Below are 20026 nucleotides of genomic sequence, written 5' to 3' on the forward strand. Positions count from 1 at the left end.
TTGAATGTATGTATACATTGCTTTACACTGATGCCTACAAAATAAAGCATTCATGTAAAACACTGCCAATGAAGTAAAAAAGATACGTAGGATCACATTTTTTTGCTATACATCTAATATATAAGCAAATAAGTGGCACAAACAAATGAATACAAATATATAAAATACAATGGGAGCAAAATTAAAATACAAAAATAAATATACTCAAACTCAATGTTTATGTATATTGTTAAGAAACTATATGTTTTGGGGAACCTGCATTTCCAAAAATGTTAAAACAAAGCAAACGGTATGCTTGCATGTGGCATAAAGCTTACATACAGTAAATAGAGTTAATTGGTTATAAACAGGCATCTGTATTGCAAAAGGCATTGTATGTGTCTACACCAGCCTGCTTATATTCCCTCATGTGTGTTGAGACCCCTCCTTATCTCCTATACAACCTTGAATGCAAACATTGATCAAACCAGATGCAAGTACAATGGTGCTTTATAGCCAGGAGAAGGCGTGCACTGGAGAAGGGGTGAAGATAACTGGAATTTATTGCAACATATATTTTATTTTTGCATCAACATAAAAACAAAAATTTAAAGTAAAAGGGGTAACTTGTCCTGACTTAAGCAACATTGCAAAGAGGAGACATCCCAGCAGATATATTGGCTTATAGTTAAATGTGTAAATGGGACTTATTGGCTGAACACCACTATGTTTTAAACCTCTTTTTACTGTATGATACTTACAACATTGTGTGACCCAATGTGAGCAAAACAATTCACCTATGCTTGTATCTCTCGGTATGAATAGTTTTTAAAAAAATAAACAAACAAAAAAAACGTAATTCTGCACAAATTGACTTTTCTACAGAAAAAATATTGGAGATTTTTATTAAAAGCAGAATTAAAATTTATGCTACAGTAAATGTATCGTTGAGAAATGACAAGGAAAATGGCAATATAGTCAACTTTGAGAACATATAAGTTTGAAAATGTTTTCAATTTGGCTATAACGGCCTAACATTTCAAACATATTCTTCGGGGTTACCTCTGGAGGCTCATTTTATGAGACCTGAATTTTGGGGAGTGTCCTCCAACACTAGTCACTAGGTTTTGCTCACTCCACAGATCATACAGAATACCCTCCACCACCTTCTTTCAATTCACTGATTTTTTATTTTACCCTTGAACTTTACACATGAACCTACAGCACCAGCTCCTGCAATCAACATGACTGTTGAAAAAGGAAAGACTAGATCCCTAGTCAACTCATGAGTTAATTGTTCTTTATATGAGCAAAAACTAAATTGTACCAGGTTTCACATCAGCAAAATCACTTCTAAAAATTATTGAGCTTTGCAATATTCTGTAATTCTTCATAGGATACATTGTATAGCATACTGTTTTACCACAAACTGACTCATTAAAATTGGAGTAAGTCAGTGAACTAAATCACTGATTAATCCATGATTAATCTACCAACACCAAAGCACTTTAGTTTGTTTTGAGATTGTGAGGCTGAAAGACACTGTTTATGACATGGTTTTTAATAAAGGAATAATTTTAATGAATTTCCTGGCAGGATCAGTAATTTGAGTGCTGTTCTTAAACAATGACAAGTGTTGCAAACTTTATAGCACGTATTAACATAATACATAACATAATATGATTTGGGTGCCATTGGGCGTAACCTGCATTTTAATGCATTGGACTGGAAACTGGAAGGAGACTTGTCAATAGAAGCAAGAAGCAACACCATTCTCTATATCGGCAAACAGCCTCATATTTTTTCCCTTACACAACTGTCTTCATCCAGGACAACTCTTTATAGTGTCTGTACAACTGTTCTTTTTTTTTTGTTTGTTTTGTTTATTTTTTTCCCCTTTTTTTCAGCTTGCTATTTGATCTCACCTTCACACTGCTAGCAAACTGTCAGATAAACCTTTGCGAAGTAAGCGATTGCTCACATTGAACTTCAACTCCAAGACAAATTGCACCACTTCAACTTCATTTCATTTGCCCCACGAGAGAGATGCCATCATTTAATGCCGCTGAGAAAAAAGTGCTTAGTAAGGAAGAAGGAAAAGACTAGCAATTTCTGCACCAAACACATATCAATTGGACACTTGATCTGGTATAAAAAAAGGTATTTTTTTAACATTCTGCAAAAATAAAAGCTATTTCTGGGAGTCAGTACAACACAGTTGCTGTTAGAAAAATATTAAGTACTTATAGTTAAATGGAGTTGTTGGCACCAAAACATTACAACATGTACCCCATGTAAAAACAAGTGCACACTTTGTTCAGCTCACCCTGTATGCCTATGCACCATACAGACATTTGGGCTTATTAGGAGTCCAATAACAGCAGCCCAATTTTGCAGTCTGCAGTTATATGGCATTATGAATGCACAATAAAATTTTACGCTCTCAATGGAAGGGTTAAAATAAATCCTCCTTCTTTGCCGAGCCGACTTCCTCCATCGAACGGTTAAACATCCACACTTGGCAATATTACAATTCCTTACAGGGAGTTAAAAGGAGACATGACCCCAGTTCCTTTAATCGGCTCCATAGCTTTTGCTTTTTCATGTCTGCTCAAGTTTTATGCCCAAATTTAGGGCCCATACAGCTTTCCCTTTGGATTTCTGAGTCCCAGAGTTTTCATCCTTCTATCACACTTGAACACCACGACCATGCATATGTATAACTTGTGCCCTTAAGGTCTGTATTCCGCTGAGAATAGTTTTCTGATGTTCTACAGAGGTGATCCCCAGACTCATAACATCCCTAAGAGGAAAAAAAAAACACTTATTAGTAATAATTTAATTATAATAACATTGAATTCAGAAAGATATAGTAAAATTAAAACTATAAAGAAAACGTATAACTATTATATTCATGGAATTAAATAATACAGGTACTCCTCACTTACCAACCGGGTTCCGTTCCTATTGTTCGGTAAGTGAGGAGTTAAGGGATTCCCTGCTCTGGTGCGCATGTCTGTGTTCAAGGACATTTCCCCGAACATAGACAAACGTACAAGAACAGGGAATCCCTCTAATCTTTGCTCGGGAAAATTTCCCCGAACATAGATTAGAGGGATTCCCTGCTCTGTTGCGTTCATCTATGTTCGGGGAAATGTCCTTGAACACAGACAAACGCAGCAGATCAGGGAATCCCTCTAATTCCCACGACGGCTCGCACTTACCACCCCGCAAGAGAGCTGGTCGTAAGTGCAGGCCATCGTAAAACAGGTAGGTCACAAAACTAGAACCTCCTGTATTGCTTTTGGAGCCCAGGCTTTGTTCAATTTGCATTGGCATTAATAGCAAAGAATAGAGTAAACCAATGTAACACATGTGCGGCACACTCCTTTTATTAAAGGGATTCTATAGTGCCAGGAAATCAAAGCCGCTTTCCTGGCACTATAGTTTCACGTCCCTTCAGTCACTTACCTGAATCCAGCCCCGTTTTCCTGAATCCACCCATGCTCCTCCCCCATTGTGATCCACCGGTGGGGAAGACATAATGCACATGTGCGGCAATGGCTGCGCTCGCATTAGGATTCCTCCACAAGAAAGCAGGACCGGACTGGCCCACCGGGATACCGGAAAATTTCCCAGTGGGCACCTGCGGCCGGGCAGACAGCCCAAATCATCAGAATCATGTAATTTAAACGATTTCCCCCCCTGTGCCAGCATGTGTCAGTCCGAGGAAAGAAAAGGGTGAGGAGCTGTCAGTCTCCCTGCACAATTTACCTCAATTTCGGCCGCATGTTCCTCCCCCGAACGCAAATCTCTGCCTCCTGAACAGAAGCTCCACCTCCAGTGCACAAGCTCCGCCCCCACACACACGTTGCTGACCCCTCTGGGAAGAAGAGGTCACAAAAATGGCAATTTTACCTACCAGTGCCAGGTAAGCACCCGCTACAGTGGAAGAGGTTTCTGCTCTGCTCCTGTCCTCCCGCCCCACCACCTGCTCCCTGATCCAATTTCCTAACATCTCATCCGTACTCTGTCTTCTTCTCTTCCTCTACCTCTCACTAAAATTCTCAATCTCTCTCATCTGGCATATTTCCATATTTCCATCGCCCTTCAAACATACAACTATAATCACAATTCTAAAGAAACCCAACCTTGACCCTAACTCCCCATCCAACTTCTGTCCTATCTCACTACTGCCTTTTGCATCCAAGATCCTTGAAAGATAGATTGACAGACTTCCTCGAGTCCAACTCTCTGCTAGACCCGCTTCAGTCTGGTTTCCGCGCTAAGCACTCTGTGGAAACGGCACTGACCAAAGTATCCAATGATCTACTCGCTGCAAAATCTCGTGGTCACTACTCTATCATAATTCTCCTTGACCTTTCTGCGGCTTTTGACACTGTTGATCATCAACAGCTTCTTCTCATCCTCCACAATATCGGTCTACAAGATATTGCTCTCTCCTGGTTCTCCTCCTACCTCTGCCAGCACTCTTTTAGTGTTTCTTTCTCTGGCTCTGCTTCTTCTCCCTAACTTCTCTCTGTTGGTGTCCCCCAAGGTTCAGTGCTTGGTCCCCTACTGTTCTCCATCTATACTGCCTCCTTTGGTAAACTCATTAGCTCATTTGGCTTCCATTATCATTTCTATAAGGATCACACACAAATCTATGTGTCCTCTCCTGATCTCTCCCCGTCCCTCTTGAGTAGTGTCTCTGACTGCCTCTCTGCTATTTCTAACTGCATGGCTGCCCACTTCCTTAAACTCAACTTGACCAAAACTGAGTGTTGCTACTCCTGTGTCTGTCTCCCTCCAAGTCAACGGTGCTACCATCAGCTCCACCATGCAAGCTCGCTTCCTAGGTGTTCTCTTTGACTCTAACCTCTCCTTCACCCCTCATGTTCAGTCTAGCCTGCTGCTTCCATCTCAAAAACATTGCACGCATCCGACCCTACTTAACGCCAGATGCAAAAAAGGTGCTGGTCCATTCCACTGTCTTTTTCCGCCTTGACTACTGTAATCCGCTTCTCAGTGGTCTTACGTGCTCCCAACTTGCGCCGTTACTCCATAATGAATGCGGCTATGAGGCTCATCTTCCTGTCCGCCCACACCTCCCACGCCTCACCCTTCTGTCAGTCCCTACATTGGCTTCTTGTAAGATGTAGGGCTCAAATTAAAATTCTGCTTCTTGCTTTCAAATCTCTACATAATGCTGCTCCCACCTATCTATACTTCCTAATAAATAAGTATGCCCCTTCTAGGCCCTTAAGCTCTGCTGAAGACTTACGACTATCTTCTGTCCGTACTCCCACCTCTGATGCTCGCCTTAAAGACTTCTCGAGGGCTGCACCGTTCCTGTGGAACTCACTTCCCTCCTCTGTTATGTGCTCATCCAGTCTCCACTCCTTCAAAAAAATCATTAAAAACCTACTTCTTCATAAAAGCGTATCAATTAAACTGTTAATTGCTGATTCCTCTCTTGCAACTGTCATTAGTCTAATAATCCTTAACTTTTGTGTCACTTCACCCCACTCCATCTAGCATGTAAGCTCATTGAGCAGGGCCCTCAACCCCTCTGTTCCTTTGTGTCCAAATTGTCTGGTTACAACTACAAGTTTGTTCGTCCACCCACTGTAAAGTGCTGCGGAATTTGTTGGCGCTATATAAATAATAACATAATAATAATAATAATGACTGTGTGTGTGTGTGGCTGCTAGTGAGTGAGCTTGTGTGTGTGTGTATGTTAGTGAGGTGTGTGTGTGTCTGCTAGTGAGTGAGGTGTGTGTGTGTGGCTACTAGTGAGTAAGGTGTGTGTGTGTGTCTGCTCCTGAGTGAGCTTGTGTGTGTGTGGCTGCTAGTGAGTGAGCTTGTGTGTGTCAGTGAGCTTGTCTGTAGTGAGCATGTGTGTGTCAGTGGGTTTGTCTGTTGGAAGCATGTGTGTATGTTAGTGAGCTAGTCTGTGGTGAGCATATGTTTGACAATGAGCTTGTCTGTAGTGAGCATGTGGGTGTCAATGGGCATGTGTGTGTGACAGTGAGCTTGTCTCTAAGCTTGTGCGTGTCAGAGTTTGTCTGTACTAAATGTGTTTGTGTACCAATAAGCTTGTCTGTGTGTGTCAGTGAGATTGTCTGTCAGTGAGCCTATTTGTGTGCATCAGTGAGCTTGTGTTTTTATGTCAGTGAGTGTATGTATATCAATGAGATTGTCTGTAAGCTTGTGCATCAATGAGCTTGTGTCCGTGAGTTTGTCTGTGTCTGCATGTGGGTATGCTTACTGTATAATTAAATGTTTTACTCCAAAAGGACCAATATTTTGAATTAGGAAAATAAACATACCAATAATATTATGTAAGTCTATGTCTTGCCATGTCTTGATTGAGTAATATATAAGCACACAAACAATATATGTATTAATATGATTTAATTATATATATATATATATATATACCGTATATACTCGAGTATAAGCCGACCCGAATATAAGCCGAGGCCCCTAATTTTACCCCAAAAAACTGGGAAAACTTATTGACTCGAGTATAAGACTAGGGTGGGAAATGCAGCAGCTACTGGTAAATTTCTAAATAAAATTAGATCCTAAAAAAAATTATATTAATTGAATATTTATTTACAGTGTGTGTGTATAATGAATGCAGTGTGTGCGTATGAATGCAGTGTGTGCGTATGAATGCAGTGTGTGCGTATGAGTGCAGTGTGTGCATATGAGTGCAGTGTGTGCGTATGAGTGCAGTGTGCGTATGAGTGCAGTGCGTGTATGAGTGCAGTGTGTGTGTGTGTATGAGTGCAGTGTGTGTGTGTGTATGAGTGCAGTGTGTGTGCGTATATATTAATTGAATATTTATTTCCAGTGTGTGTATATAATGAATGCAGTGTGTGTGTGTGTATGAGTGCAGTGTGTGTGAGTGCAGTGTGTGTGAGTGCAGTGTGTGTATATGAATGAAGTGTGAGTGTGTGTGATGCAGTGTGTGTGAGTGCAGTGTGTGTGAGTGCAGTGTGTGTGAGTGCAGTCTGTGTATGAGTGCAGTCTGTGTATGAGTGCAGTGTGTGTATGAGTGCAGTGTGTGTATGAGTGCAGTGTGTGTATGAGTGCAGTGTGTGTATGAGTGCAGTGTGTGTATGAATGCAGTGTGTGTGAGTGCAGTGTGTGTATATGAATGAAGTGTGAGTGTGTGTGATGCAGTGTGTGTTTGTGTATGTGTTGGTGGGGGTGGGCATTTAATATATTATTAATTATAATTTTTTTATATTATTATTTTTTTGGTATTATTATTTAATTATTATTAATTTTTTTTTTTTAATTATATTTTTTTCCTGCAGCTCCTGTCAGCTCCCTCCTCCTCCGCGCGGTCTGTGCAGCTCCCTCTGCCAGCTCCCAGTGTAAGTCTTTCGAGAGCCGCGGCTCTCGCGAGACTTACACTGGGAGCTGACCGAGGTGCTGAACGGACGGCGCGGAGGAGGAGAGAGCTGACAGGAGCTGCAGGAAAGGTAAGTACAGCTCTGCCAGCCCCCCTCTCCCCCCAGTCTGTATGATGGCAATGCAAATTGCCATAATACAGACTCTGACTCGAGTATAAGCCGAGTTGGGGTTTTTCAGCACAAAAAATGTGCTGAAAAACTCGGCTTATACTCGAGTATATACGGTATATATATATATATATATATATATATATATATATATAAAACAAACTATAGACAGATAGCACTCCAAGGACTTGTTAGAACTTTCGTCAGGATCCCGCTAAATAAAAGCTAAATTGTTACTTTTTCTTCATCTTACCAACAAGTCCTTGGAGGTTTGTTGTAATTTTGCTGACAAGCACCGGGCTAATTTTATTGCTTATACTGGAGTGCAAGCATTGGATATTTTATATATATATATATATATATACAATACACAAGATCTATATATCATCTGGGGTGGCAAGACATAGCCTTACATATTATTGGTATATTTCTTTTTCTAATTTAAAACACACACAATACATGGCACAGTGACTTATGGGGCTTGCATAGATTTTTTTTTTTCCAGGGCTGCTTTGTATCCTCAGTGCGGCCCTGTAGGAAAGCATTAATAAATGCTTTCCTATCGGAATTCCGGTGACACTGGAAGTCCTCATGCATAGCGTGAGGACGTCCAGCCTCATTTAGGTGACCAAAAGTCGCCTAAGTACCCAGAACTCCTCTAGTGGCTGTCTGGTAGACAGCCACTAGAAGAGGAGTTAACCCTAGCAGGTAATTATTATCTCAGAAACTGTAATAATTACCACTATAGGGTTAATGAACATGGGACATTGCACCCAGACCACTTAAATGAGCTGAAGTGCTCTGGATGCCTACAGTGTCCCTTTAAATAAGCTACTGTGCAGAATTCATGCTTTTTACTTTTGTGTGTGTGTGTGTGTGTGTGTGCAAAAGAGATTTTAAAAAAAAGCATAGTAGCATTCTAGCTAATCATTTTTTACTTCAGAGCTTGCATTTTTCTATTTTATAGAGTTTAAGAGGCAAACATGTCCAGATCATATACAATCAATCTTGAAAAATAGACTGTGTGATTACATGCTTTAAAGTGGACAATTAAAATACGTTATTCATTAAAGTGAGAATTCAAAGAGAATTTTAGGTTAAATGCCAAAATAGCCAAACTGGAAGCATAGCTGGCTTAGAGATTTTTTTTTTCCAGTTCTGCTATTATAACCTTAAATTTTAAATTCACTTTAACCCCTTTAGGACAGACGACGTATATATTCCGTCATGATTCCCTTTTATTCCAGAAGTTGTGTCATTAAGGGGTTAAATTCTCACTTTAGTGAATAACCCTGAAGGTGTTTTGCGTCTATTCACTAAATGAAGAATTGCAGACAAAGGTAATTGCTTATGACCCAACATTAGCATTCCAAGAAGCAGGATGCAGGGTGGAGGGGATAAAAGGGGCGGGCTAGTAATGTGCTTGCATCACTAGCTCTGCCCAAAAGGGCGGATCCACCTGCAAAGTGGGTGGGTCCAACAGAATTATTGACAGGTCAGCATAGCGTGAATGCAGTTCTCAAACAGCTTGTCTGCTTGTAACCTTTTCTTTCCAGGTTAGCTGCCTGGCACTGATTGCGAGTGTGCAGAGCCTGACGATAGGGGGCATTAGTATGTTTATGAGTGACATTAGGATTCTATAGAAATATAGAATATATAGACAGTCAGGACTGTCTGCTTTTAACGGTAGAGGAAAGTATAACTTTGGGTCTTTGAACCAGCAATAACTCTTCATTATTTGCTAGCATTGAACTATAATATATATACGGATAGCAAAAGTGTCAAAATTATAAAACAGTCCAAATAGTGTGATCTCTTTTTCTTTCTTCACATTTGCTTACTCCAGGTTATTCTGGGGTCTAACGATGCTACCCACATAACATTTCACCGCATGAAAAATTTTATAAAACAGCAAAAGTAACAAAACAACATGGTTAATGCAACTTACTGAACGGTCATCCTGGCTACGGACTCTAAGTAGCAATATCCAGCTGCTGTGAAGTTATCTTTGTATCTTTCCATCTCAATGGCTTCCAGCCACTCTCCTACAGAGCTGAAGGAGGGGAATGAAGTAAATGTCCGTTCAATTAGCGGGATAGCAGTGCTCTGTGATCTAGGAGTCCATAAAGAGAAATAAACATGTGATTTTTGCAATTAAATATTATCTAAAATACCATAACAAATAATAAACCAGTGATTACTAAACCTGGATCAAAACAATAAAGTATGTGAAAATATCAATAACGAATTATACTATCATTGTTTAAGTACTGTAGTTATCACTTTGCCAATTTCTCATTCCTCACCATATTCTTACCTCCCTTAAGACCTACTATGCTGTTTACATAAATTCCATGAAGGGGCATGAAAGGCACAATGACATTACAAATCATTATATCTATTGTTTCAGCACGTATCTAAATCTAATAAAAATTATATATACATTCTTTGAATTTTATAATTTTACATATCAGGACATAATAACAATCATCTGTTTCTTAGAAGGTCTTAACGTTAGGTAAATAAAACCTCAGATGAGCAACAACACATGACAAATTACACCGTGTCATGATTTATTTAACTATAAAGTAAACTCATACTGCTTCCACAGGAATTAAGAGGCTAAGTAGCAGACTGGCACTGCTAATTAAATGGCCTTGACTAATTGATCATCAGCAAGTACAACTATCTCTATAAAAGTCAAAGTTTTAGGAGTTTGCTGATTTGGAGCATTCAGGTGTGTATAAACACAATGCCAATGAGGAAAGACGTCAGCAATGATCTTAGAAAAGCAATTGTTGCTACCCATCAAACTGGGAAGGATTATAAGGCCATTTCCAAACAAGTCCATCCTTTTACAGTAAGAAAGATTATTAAAAAGTGGAAAACATTCAAGACAGATGTCAAGCTTCCCAAGAGCGGATGTCCCAGCAAATTAACCCCAAAGTAAGGCCGTGCAATGCTCAGAGAAATTGCAAATAACACACGAGTTACATCTCTACAGGACTCAGTTACTATGTTAAATGCTAAAGTTCATGACAGTACAATTAGAAAAAAGACTGAACAAGTATGGTTTGTTTGGAAGGGGTGCCAGAGGAAAGCCTCTTCTCTCTTAAAAGAAAATGGCAAAATAGCTTAGGTTCGAAAAGTTGCATCTGAACAAACCCCAAGACATCTGGAACAATATCCTTTTGACAGATGAGACCAATGTGTTTGGCCAAAATGCTTAGTGCCACAATTGGCAAAAAACAAAACCAAAAACATATCAGCATGAACACCTCATACCAACTGTTGGTGGAGGGGTGATGTTTTGGACTTGTTTTGCAGGCACATGAATTGGGAACCTTGCAGTCACTGAGTTGACCATGAACTCCTCTCTATACCAAAGTATTCTAGAGTCAAATGTGAGGTCATCTGTCCAACAGTGAAAGCTTAGTTGAAATTGTGTGATGCAACAGGACAATGATCTTAAGCACACCAGCAAATCTACAACACAATGGCTAAAAAAGACAAGAATCAAGGTATTGCAATCGCCCAGTCAACGTCTAGAACTCAACACGATGTTAAATAAAACATGACAAGGTGTTGTATGTCATATGCTGTTGTTCATCGGAGGTTGTATTTAGCTAATTTTAAAACCTGCTGTGGAATAGATGATTGTTATGTTATTGTTATGTTTATAATTCGTGAAGGAGTGCACAATGAGGACATTAATACGTTTAAATCTGCTTTATTGTACAGTCAGTGATGTGCAATGTCAATGATGTACGATTCAGTCCATCAGGACTTATCTTGAGAAAATTTTTAAAATATTACTTTTGTGTTATATAGGAGAAGATTTTCCTTTTTTATACTGTACATTGATTCTAGTATCTCATTGTATCATGCACACTGAAGCTGATGAATAGTGTTTATTACCAGTGTCACAAATAAAAAACAAAAGCCAAATGAGCAAGAGAATGGTTTAAAAAAAGTTTACAGAAATACTAACTAAAAGCCTTAATAAAATTGGCAAATTTGATCAAGAACAACCTCTTCTAATACTTTATATGCATACAGAGCTTGTAAAGTACAGTACTATTAAAAAAACCTAATGGAGTATTCAACATGTTACGATCATCAACCAAAGGAGAGTTTTATATTTAATGTGGTGGTGACATCCTGTCAAATAAAATTGTCTCTAATAGTGCCTAGTATTTCTAGAGTTTGAAAAGGATGGTAAATTGTGTGCATATGCTTACATAAAACAAACAGTCTAACAGTAAATCTCTCTAAAAAAACAAAAAACCGATGCAGATATTTTAAGTAATTTAGATAATTAAACATTAACTTACTGGAGAAATATGATATTCAAAGTAACTTTGACTGTGATTTTTGGTAGCAAATATCATCGGGCCATCATCTCAGAAACAAAATAGCCAGCTACCATCAGCTATGTGAGTGGGGAAAAAACCTTACGAGACAATACATAAAGGTGACATAAAGACCAATTGCTGACTTTACTGACATCAGTGAAGAACATGTACACAGGGCCAGATTAAGAGCCCAGTGGGCCTGGAGCTGACAATTATGATGGGCCTAATTACAGAATCTTATCGACCAAAAACACTAAAACAACCATACCTTCCACGCGTCGTGTATCTGATGGAGATGGTGTTGGAGGGAAAGGATGCAGCTATATGAAAACACATACTCTATGCAAATCTCTCTATAATTTATGCTTTCGTCTTTCAAGGAAATCCATAACCCCTAACAGCAGTGTCCAGTGAAGCAGGAAGTCAATGTGCAGGGTAAAAGGGTGGGACACTGGTGCGAATCACGTGACCAGACCTGCCAAAAGGGGTGAACATGCCCAAAAAGGGGGCATGTTTGTCCAAAGAATTGGAAGGCCAGCCTGGCATGAATGCATGTCAGGCTGCCTGCCAATCATGCAGGCTGTCCAACTATGCAGGCAGCACCCTGAGCTTGACATAAATGCATCAAATGATGCACCTACTCCATGCTTTCTAAGGACTGTCCCCTAGCACTCACATGTCCACTTGTCTCCTTATCATCTTACTAGCAGGCAGAAGTTCCTGGTATATATTCTGGGACAGAGTAAAGGTGTAGGTAGTGAGTGTAGAAGAAACGGGACATGCCCCAGTGTTATGGAAACCAATGCCTGCATTACCTAAACTAATTTTATTGTCAGCCAGTCCACAAAAGTTTTGTTGCAATACATCCCTCTTAAGCTTCCAAACTTAAAGGGACACTACAGGGAGTGCAGAATTATTAGGCAAATGAGTATTTTGACCACATCATCCTCTTTATGCATGTTGTCTTACTCCAAGCTGTATAGGCTCGAAAGCCTACTACCAATTAAGCATATTAGGTGATGTGCATCTCTGTAATGAGAAGGGGTGTGGTCTAATGACATCAACACCCTATATCAGGTGTGCATAATTATTAGGGAACTTCCTTTCCTTTGGCAAAATGGGTCAAAAGAAGGACTTGACAGGCTCAGAAAAGTCAAAAATAGTGAGATATCTTGCAGAGGAAAGCAGCACTCTTAAAATTGCAAAGCTTCTGAAGCGTGATCATCGAACAATCAAGCGTTTCATTCAAAATAGTCAACAGGGTCGCAAGAAGCGTGTGGAGAAACCAAGGCGCAAAATAACTGCCATGAACTGAGAAAAGTCAAGCGTGCAGCTGCCGAGATGCCACTTGCCACCAGTTTGGCCATATTTCAGAGCTGCAACATCACTGGAGTGCCCAAAAGCACAAGGTGTGCAATACTCAGAGACATGGCCAAGGTAAGAAAGGCTGAAAGACGACCACCACTGAACAAGACACACAAGCTGAAACATCAAGACTGGGCCAAGAAATATCTCAAGACTGATTTTTCTAAGGTTTTATGGACTGATGAAATGAGAGTGAGTCTTAATGGGCCAGATGGATGGATTGGTAAAGGGCAGAGAGCTCCAGTCCGACTCAGACGCCAGCAAGGTGGAGGTGGAGTACTGGTTTGGGCTGGTATCATCAAAGATGAGCTTGTGGGGCCTTTTCGGGTTGAGGATGGAGTCAAGCTCAACTCCCAGTCCTACTGCCAGTTTCTGGAAGACACCTTCTTCAAGCAGTGGTACAGGAAGAAGTCTGCATCCTTCAAGAAAAACATGATTTTCATGCAGGACAATGCTCCATCACACGGGTCCAAGTACTCCACAGCGTGGCTGGCAAGAAAGGGTATAAAAGAAGAAAATCTAATGACATGGCCTCCTTGTTCACCTGATCTGAACCCCATTGAGAACCTGTGGTCCATCATCAAATGTGAGATTTACAAGGAGGGAAAACAGTACACCTCTCTGAACAGTGTCTGGGAGGCTGTGGTTGCTGCTGCACGCAATGTTGATGGTGAACAGATCAAAACACTGACAGAATCCATGGATGGCAGGCTTTTGAGTGTCCTTGCAAAGAAAGGTGGCTATATTGGTCACTGATTTGTTTTTGTTATGTTTTTGAATGTCAGAAATGTATATTTGTGAATGTTGAGATGTTATATTGGTTTCACTGGTAAAAATAAATAATTGAAATGGGTATATATTTGTTTTTTTGTTAAGTTGCCTAATAATTATGCACAGTAATAGTCACCTGCACACACAGATATCCCCCTAAAATAGCTATAACTAAAAACAAACTAAAAACTACTTCCAAAAATATTCAGCTTTGATATTAATGAGTTTTTTGGGTTCATTGAGAACATGGTTGTTGTTCAATAATAAAATTAATCCTCAAAAATACAACTTGCCTAATAATTCTGCACTCCCTGTATAGTCACCAGAACAACTACAGCTTATTGTATTTGTTCTGGTAAATATAATCATCCCCTTGCTTTTTGCATTATACACTGTCTTTTCAGAGAAAATAACTCCACTAGCCACTCCTTAGATGGCTGCTAGAGGTGCTTCCTGGGGCAGTACTGCCTAGTGTGCAGCACTGCCACTCAGTGTCTCCACCCTCTGCATGCAGACACTGAACTTTCCTCATAGAGATGCATTGATTCAATTTATCTTTATGAGGAGATGCTGATTGGCAAGGGCTATGTTTGACGTGTGCTGGCTCTGCCCCTGATCTTCCTAGTTGACAGTCTCAGCCAATCTTATGGGGAAGCATTGTAATTTGCTCAGACCACCACTTCTGATGATGTCAGTTCAAAGGCAGAGCCAGCATCTGCAGACTTGAATACAAGTAAGATTTTACTATATTTAGGGAGGCAGGAGGGGGCCAAGGGGGCTAAATGGTGTTTTTTACATAATAGGCTCAAAAATACATGATTGTGTTCCTGACCCTATAGAGTTCCTTTAAGCAAGAGTATGTGAAGAGTAGTTAGGGTTGCCACCTTTCTTGGAAAAAAAATACCAGCCTTAATCATTTGTATAATTATTAGTTATGCATGAAATCACATGATGTAAATCACAAGGAGTGGCATAAGAGAAAATACTGTAAAATCACCAACAAACTACTCACAGTTTGATTCTGCTGTGTAGATGAATTGCTCCCAGTGTCTCCCTGTCTCCCAGTGTCTCAGTCTCGCAAGTCACCCAGTGTCTCAGTGTCCCTATGTATCACAGTGTCAGTGTCCCCATGTCGCCCAGTCCCATAGTCTCCCAGTGTCCCCATTTCTCCCAGTGTCCCCATGTCTCAGTGTGTCCCCATGTTACCAGGATACTAGGGGACACAGTGAGACATGGGGGCACTGAGACACTTGGGGACACTGGGAGACATGGGGGCACTTGTGAATACAGACATGGGGACACTGGGAGACATGGGGACACAGACATTTGGGGACACTGGGAGAAATGAGGATACTGAGACACTAGGGACACAGAGACATGGGGACACAGACACTGGGAGACAGGGGGACACTGAAACATTTGGGGACACTAAGACACTAGGGACATTGAGAGACATGGGAACACAGACACTGGGAGACTAGGGGACACTGGGAGACATGGGGACACTAAGACACTAGGTACACTTGTGGACATAGTCATGGGGACACTGGGAGACATGGGGACACAGACATTTGGGGACACTGGGAGACATGGGGACACACACTGTGAGACTTGGGGACACTGGGAAACATGGGGACACTGGCTGGGAGACATGGGGACTCTGGGTCACTAGGGACACTGATAGACATGGGGACAAAGACACTGGGAGACTAGGGGAAACTGGGAGCCATGTGGACACTGAGCCACTAGGGACACTGGCTGGGGGACATGGGGACACTGGGAGTGTCTCCATGTCCCAATGTCTCAGTGTCTCCAAATGTCCCTATGTCTCACAGTGTCCCCATGTGTCTCAGTGTCCCCATGTTTTCTCAGTGTCCCCATGTCTCCCTGCTGCATTTCCCCCATCCCTCACTTACCTGAGCTGCTGTCTGGACTCTCTGTGCTTTGTAGCTGCTCCCCCACGGATCAGTGAGTAGTAGAGAGAGGCAGGGATATGCTGTAACTTCCTATCCCTGCCTCTTTCCACACACAGTGACCCCTACTGGTCGGTGCTGGTATTGCAGAGCAATCTCAGTTTTTACTGAGAAAAATACCTGCATTTGTATTGCCCGTATTACTGCAATATCTGCACAGCCAGGCAGCCTCAAATACCGGTAGAGCAGTGTGTGTAAAAAAAAAAAAAAAGTACTTTTTTTTTTTTTAAATGGGCCTATTCCATGGGCCTGGGCCTGGAGCTGCAGCTCCATCAGCCCCTATGTTAATCCGGCCCTGCATGTACATATTGGCATAATGGATTTAATCAGGAATAGATAATTTAGAATAACAAAAAAACATTGCCTGGCTTGTTGATTTGTAATTCTTGATGTAATATGCAGTCTGTACGGACAAAAATTGGCTTAAGTAACTGGAATCAAAGTGTTCACATCGATTTGTTTTAAATCAAGGCAATAATGATGTAAAGAGTGCATATACTTTTTGTTTTCCAGATTAAGTCCCGTAAAGGGACACTATAGTCACCAAACCAAGTTTAGCTTAATTAAACAGTTTTGGTAGATAGATCTCACTGCAGTTTCACTGCTCAATTCTCTGCCATTTAGGAGTCAAATCACTTTGGTTTTAACAGCCCTAGGCACACCTCCCTGCATGTGACTTACACAGCCTTCCTACTCACTTCCTGTAAAGAGAGCGCTAATGTTTACACTTCCTTTATTCAAAATTCTATTTAATTTAGAATTTCTTACACTGTTAATAGTTTACTAGACCCTGCAGGAGCTTTCTTTATGTACCGTATATACTCGAGTATAAGCCGAGTTTTTCAGCACATTTTTTGTGCTGAAAAACCCCAACTCGGCTTATACTCGAGTCAATAGTCTGTATTATGGCAATTTACATTGCCATAATACAGAGCTGTAACTTACCTCTCCTGCAGCTCCTGTCAGCTCCCTCCTCCTCCGCACCGTCCGTTCAGCACCTCGGTCAGCTCCCAGTGTAAATCTCGCGAGAGTTGCGGCTCTCGCGAGACTTACAGTGGGAGCTGACCGAAGAGCTGACCGGACGGCGCGGAGGAGGAGAGAGCTGACAGGAGCTGCAGGAGAGGTAAGTTACAGCTCTGACAGCCCCCCTCTCCCCCCCAATGAACTGCCAATGCCACTGGACCACCAGGGAAGGAGAGCCCCCCTCCCTGCCATATATCAAGCAGGGAGGGGGGACGAAAAAAAAATATAATAATAATAATAAAAAAATAATAATAATTAAATTAAATTAAAAATAATAGTAAGAAATAATAATATAAAAAAAATTAAATAATTACAAAAAATAATAACATTGCCCACCCCCCACCAAGGCTCTGCAAAACACACACACACACACACACACACTGCACTCATACACACACTGCACTCATACACACACTGCACTCATACACTCACACTGCATTCATACACACACACTGCACTCATACACACACACTGCACTCATACACACACACTGCACTCATACACACACTGCATTCATACACACACGCTGCATTCATACACACACACTGCATTCATACACACACACTGCATTCATACACACACACTGCACTCATACGCACACGTTGCATTCATACACACACACTGCATTCATACACACACACTGCATTCATACACACACTGCATTCATTATACACACACTGTAAATAAATATTCAATTAATATATATTTTTTTAGGATCTAATTTTATTTAGAAATTTACCAGTAGCTGCTGCATTTCCCACCCTAGTCTCATACTCGAGTCAATAAGTTTTCCCAGTTTTTTTGGGTAAAATTAGGGGCCTCGGCTTATATTCGGGTCGGCTTATACTCGCGTATATACGGTAATTAAAGTTCAATTTACAGACTTTTAAGGCAAGTTACATTTGAGTGAAAATGAAACCTTTTTGTTTTTATGAAGACTGTGTCAGTCACAGCCAGGGGAGGTGTGGCTAGGGCTGCATAAACAGAAACAAAAGTGATTTAACTGATAAATGGCAGAGAATTGAGCAATGAAACATCAAAGATATGACTTATACACAAAAACTGCTTCATTAAGTTAAATTTGTTTTGGTGACTATAGTGTCCCTTTAATGCAAAAGTACCATATTTTAAATGCTCTACTACTCATTTTCAAAAAAATAGCCACATTTAACTCAGCTATTTTTCTATAAGGGTAGCACACACATTTGTCACTTCATATGTCCCCTTACACTGGTTAATCAACTGAAACTAGATAACTGTAAAAGGCATTTTGATTTCCTTAAATTACTTGGAGAGTGACCAAATATCAATCCAATCAAGCATCCTTGAGATAAAGTGGAATGATATGAATGTGTAATAGAATTATTCAGGAACTTTGCAGTTATAGTAAAATTAATCCAAATTTTACTATAACAGCATGAGATTTCCAAATGGGGTTTATGAGGTTTTCAAAGAAATTAACACCTAGATGTATAGTCCAACTTAAAGGAACACTATAGGCTGAATACACATTTGTATTCCTGTCCGTATAGTGTTAAAACTAAAAACTATTTAGACCTGCCCTACCTTATCCCTGTTGAATACGTTAAACTTTACCTTTATTCCAGTGCCGCGCGGTTCTGCTGGTGCTGGCTCTGCCCCAATCTGCCTCTTTGGCTGATATCATCAGAATTTATGATCTCAGTCAATCCAATGCGTTTCTGTGATTATCACACCCAAAGAGACAGGGTGGGGGCGGAACCAAACACTGATCTGGCCAATCATCGTCTCCTTATAGAGATGCATTGAATCAGTGCATCTCTATGGGAAAGTTTAGCATTTCCATGTTGTGCAGCACTGATCCAGGAAGCACCTCTAGTGGCCGTCTGAGTGACTGCCACTGGATATGTCCCTAGGCAGCAATGTAAACACTGCATTTTCTCTAAAAAGGCAGTGCTTACATGAAAATGCCTGCAGGGCACCAGAACATTTACATTAAGCTGTGATTGCTCTGGTGACTATAGTGTCCCTTTAAGTGAACATTACACAATAAGCACATGAGGCTAATGGAATATCAATTTTTGCAGCTTTTGGCCTTCATTGGCAGGAGTAGGGAGTGGGATCCATGCCTACTTACAATGGGGGATCACTAGGGCACTCCTAGTACCATAACCACTACAGTGCACTATAGTGTTTCTGGTGCTTGGGACATTCCTTAAATGTGCTTTTGTGCATTTTATACCATAATATCTTTGCTTTAGAAATTTATTTTAACTTTTTAATCATTTAAATTCAGTTGGTGACTTAGCCACATTCAGATCTTTTTCTTTCACTTGGTAGATAAAAAGGCCTGTTCCAATAGCCAATTGCTATTATAATTATAAAGCTGTAATTATATTAAAATGCCATTTTATTCTTCCATATGGGGAGAATTTCAAGATAATTATACAGGTGTATAAAGCACACAGAAGCATTGTGCTGCAATCTATGCAAGTCAATTCCATTGTTAAAAAATAACATTGCAGTAGAGAATTATAGAATGCAGGTATTGTGAAGATCACAGGGCAATCAAAGTGTACAGCACTTCGTGATTGTGAACTGACATGGAAAATTACCAGCTTCAAAGTCAAAGATGTTGTTCCTTTGCAAAATAAAAGCTTTAAAGAAATGTATTATATTGTGGAGAATTAACTAATATGCCATGTGGAGGAAAATGGACACTAAGAGAAAAAAAGGCTTGTCCAAAACAACAAGACATTTTGCTGAAATCCTGTTGACTAGTCATTGTTCAATCATTAAGTCAGTCATTAAATGTGACCACTGTGAACTTAAATAATTTTCCTGGGTGTAGTTTAGGTGCTTTTCATAAATAAAGGGAAAACAAAGTGATGCTAGGTGTGTGCATGTGTGTGTGTGTGTATATGTGTGTGTGCTGGGTAGGAGCACAGGTTATATGCTAATTATTGTAAATAATATTTATTAAATAGTAACTACTCTTTCACAAAAAGTAGAATAATACATTTACTTTAAATCAATAAAGCAT

The 20026-nt window shown here is 40.3% G+C and overlaps 1 protein-coding gene across 1 annotated transcript in view; it reads right to left on the minus strand.

Annotated features, from left to right (window-relative positions):
* Positions 1-859: 859 nt before the first annotated feature.
* EPHA10 (EPH receptor A10) overlaps positions 860-20026 on the minus strand; it is a 568155-nt gene continuing 548988 nt past the window's right edge. Inside the window, exons 16-17 of the mRNA XM_063454942.1 lie at positions 9466-9630; positions 860-2782 (exon numbers count right to left, since the gene is read on the minus strand). Coding sequence (XP_063311012.1) covers positions 2668-2782; positions 9466-9630 — 280 coding nt within the window. The 3' untranslated portion in view covers positions 860-2667. The remainder of the gene's footprint in view (positions 2783-9465; positions 9631-20026) is intronic.

Source organism: Pelobates fuscus, chromosome 1 (assembly GCF_036172605.1).
Source record: "Pelobates fuscus isolate aPelFus1 chromosome 1, aPelFus1.pri, whole genome shotgun sequence".
Lineage (NCBI taxonomy): Eukaryota > Metazoa > Chordata > Amphibia > Anura > Pelobatidae > Pelobates > Pelobates fuscus.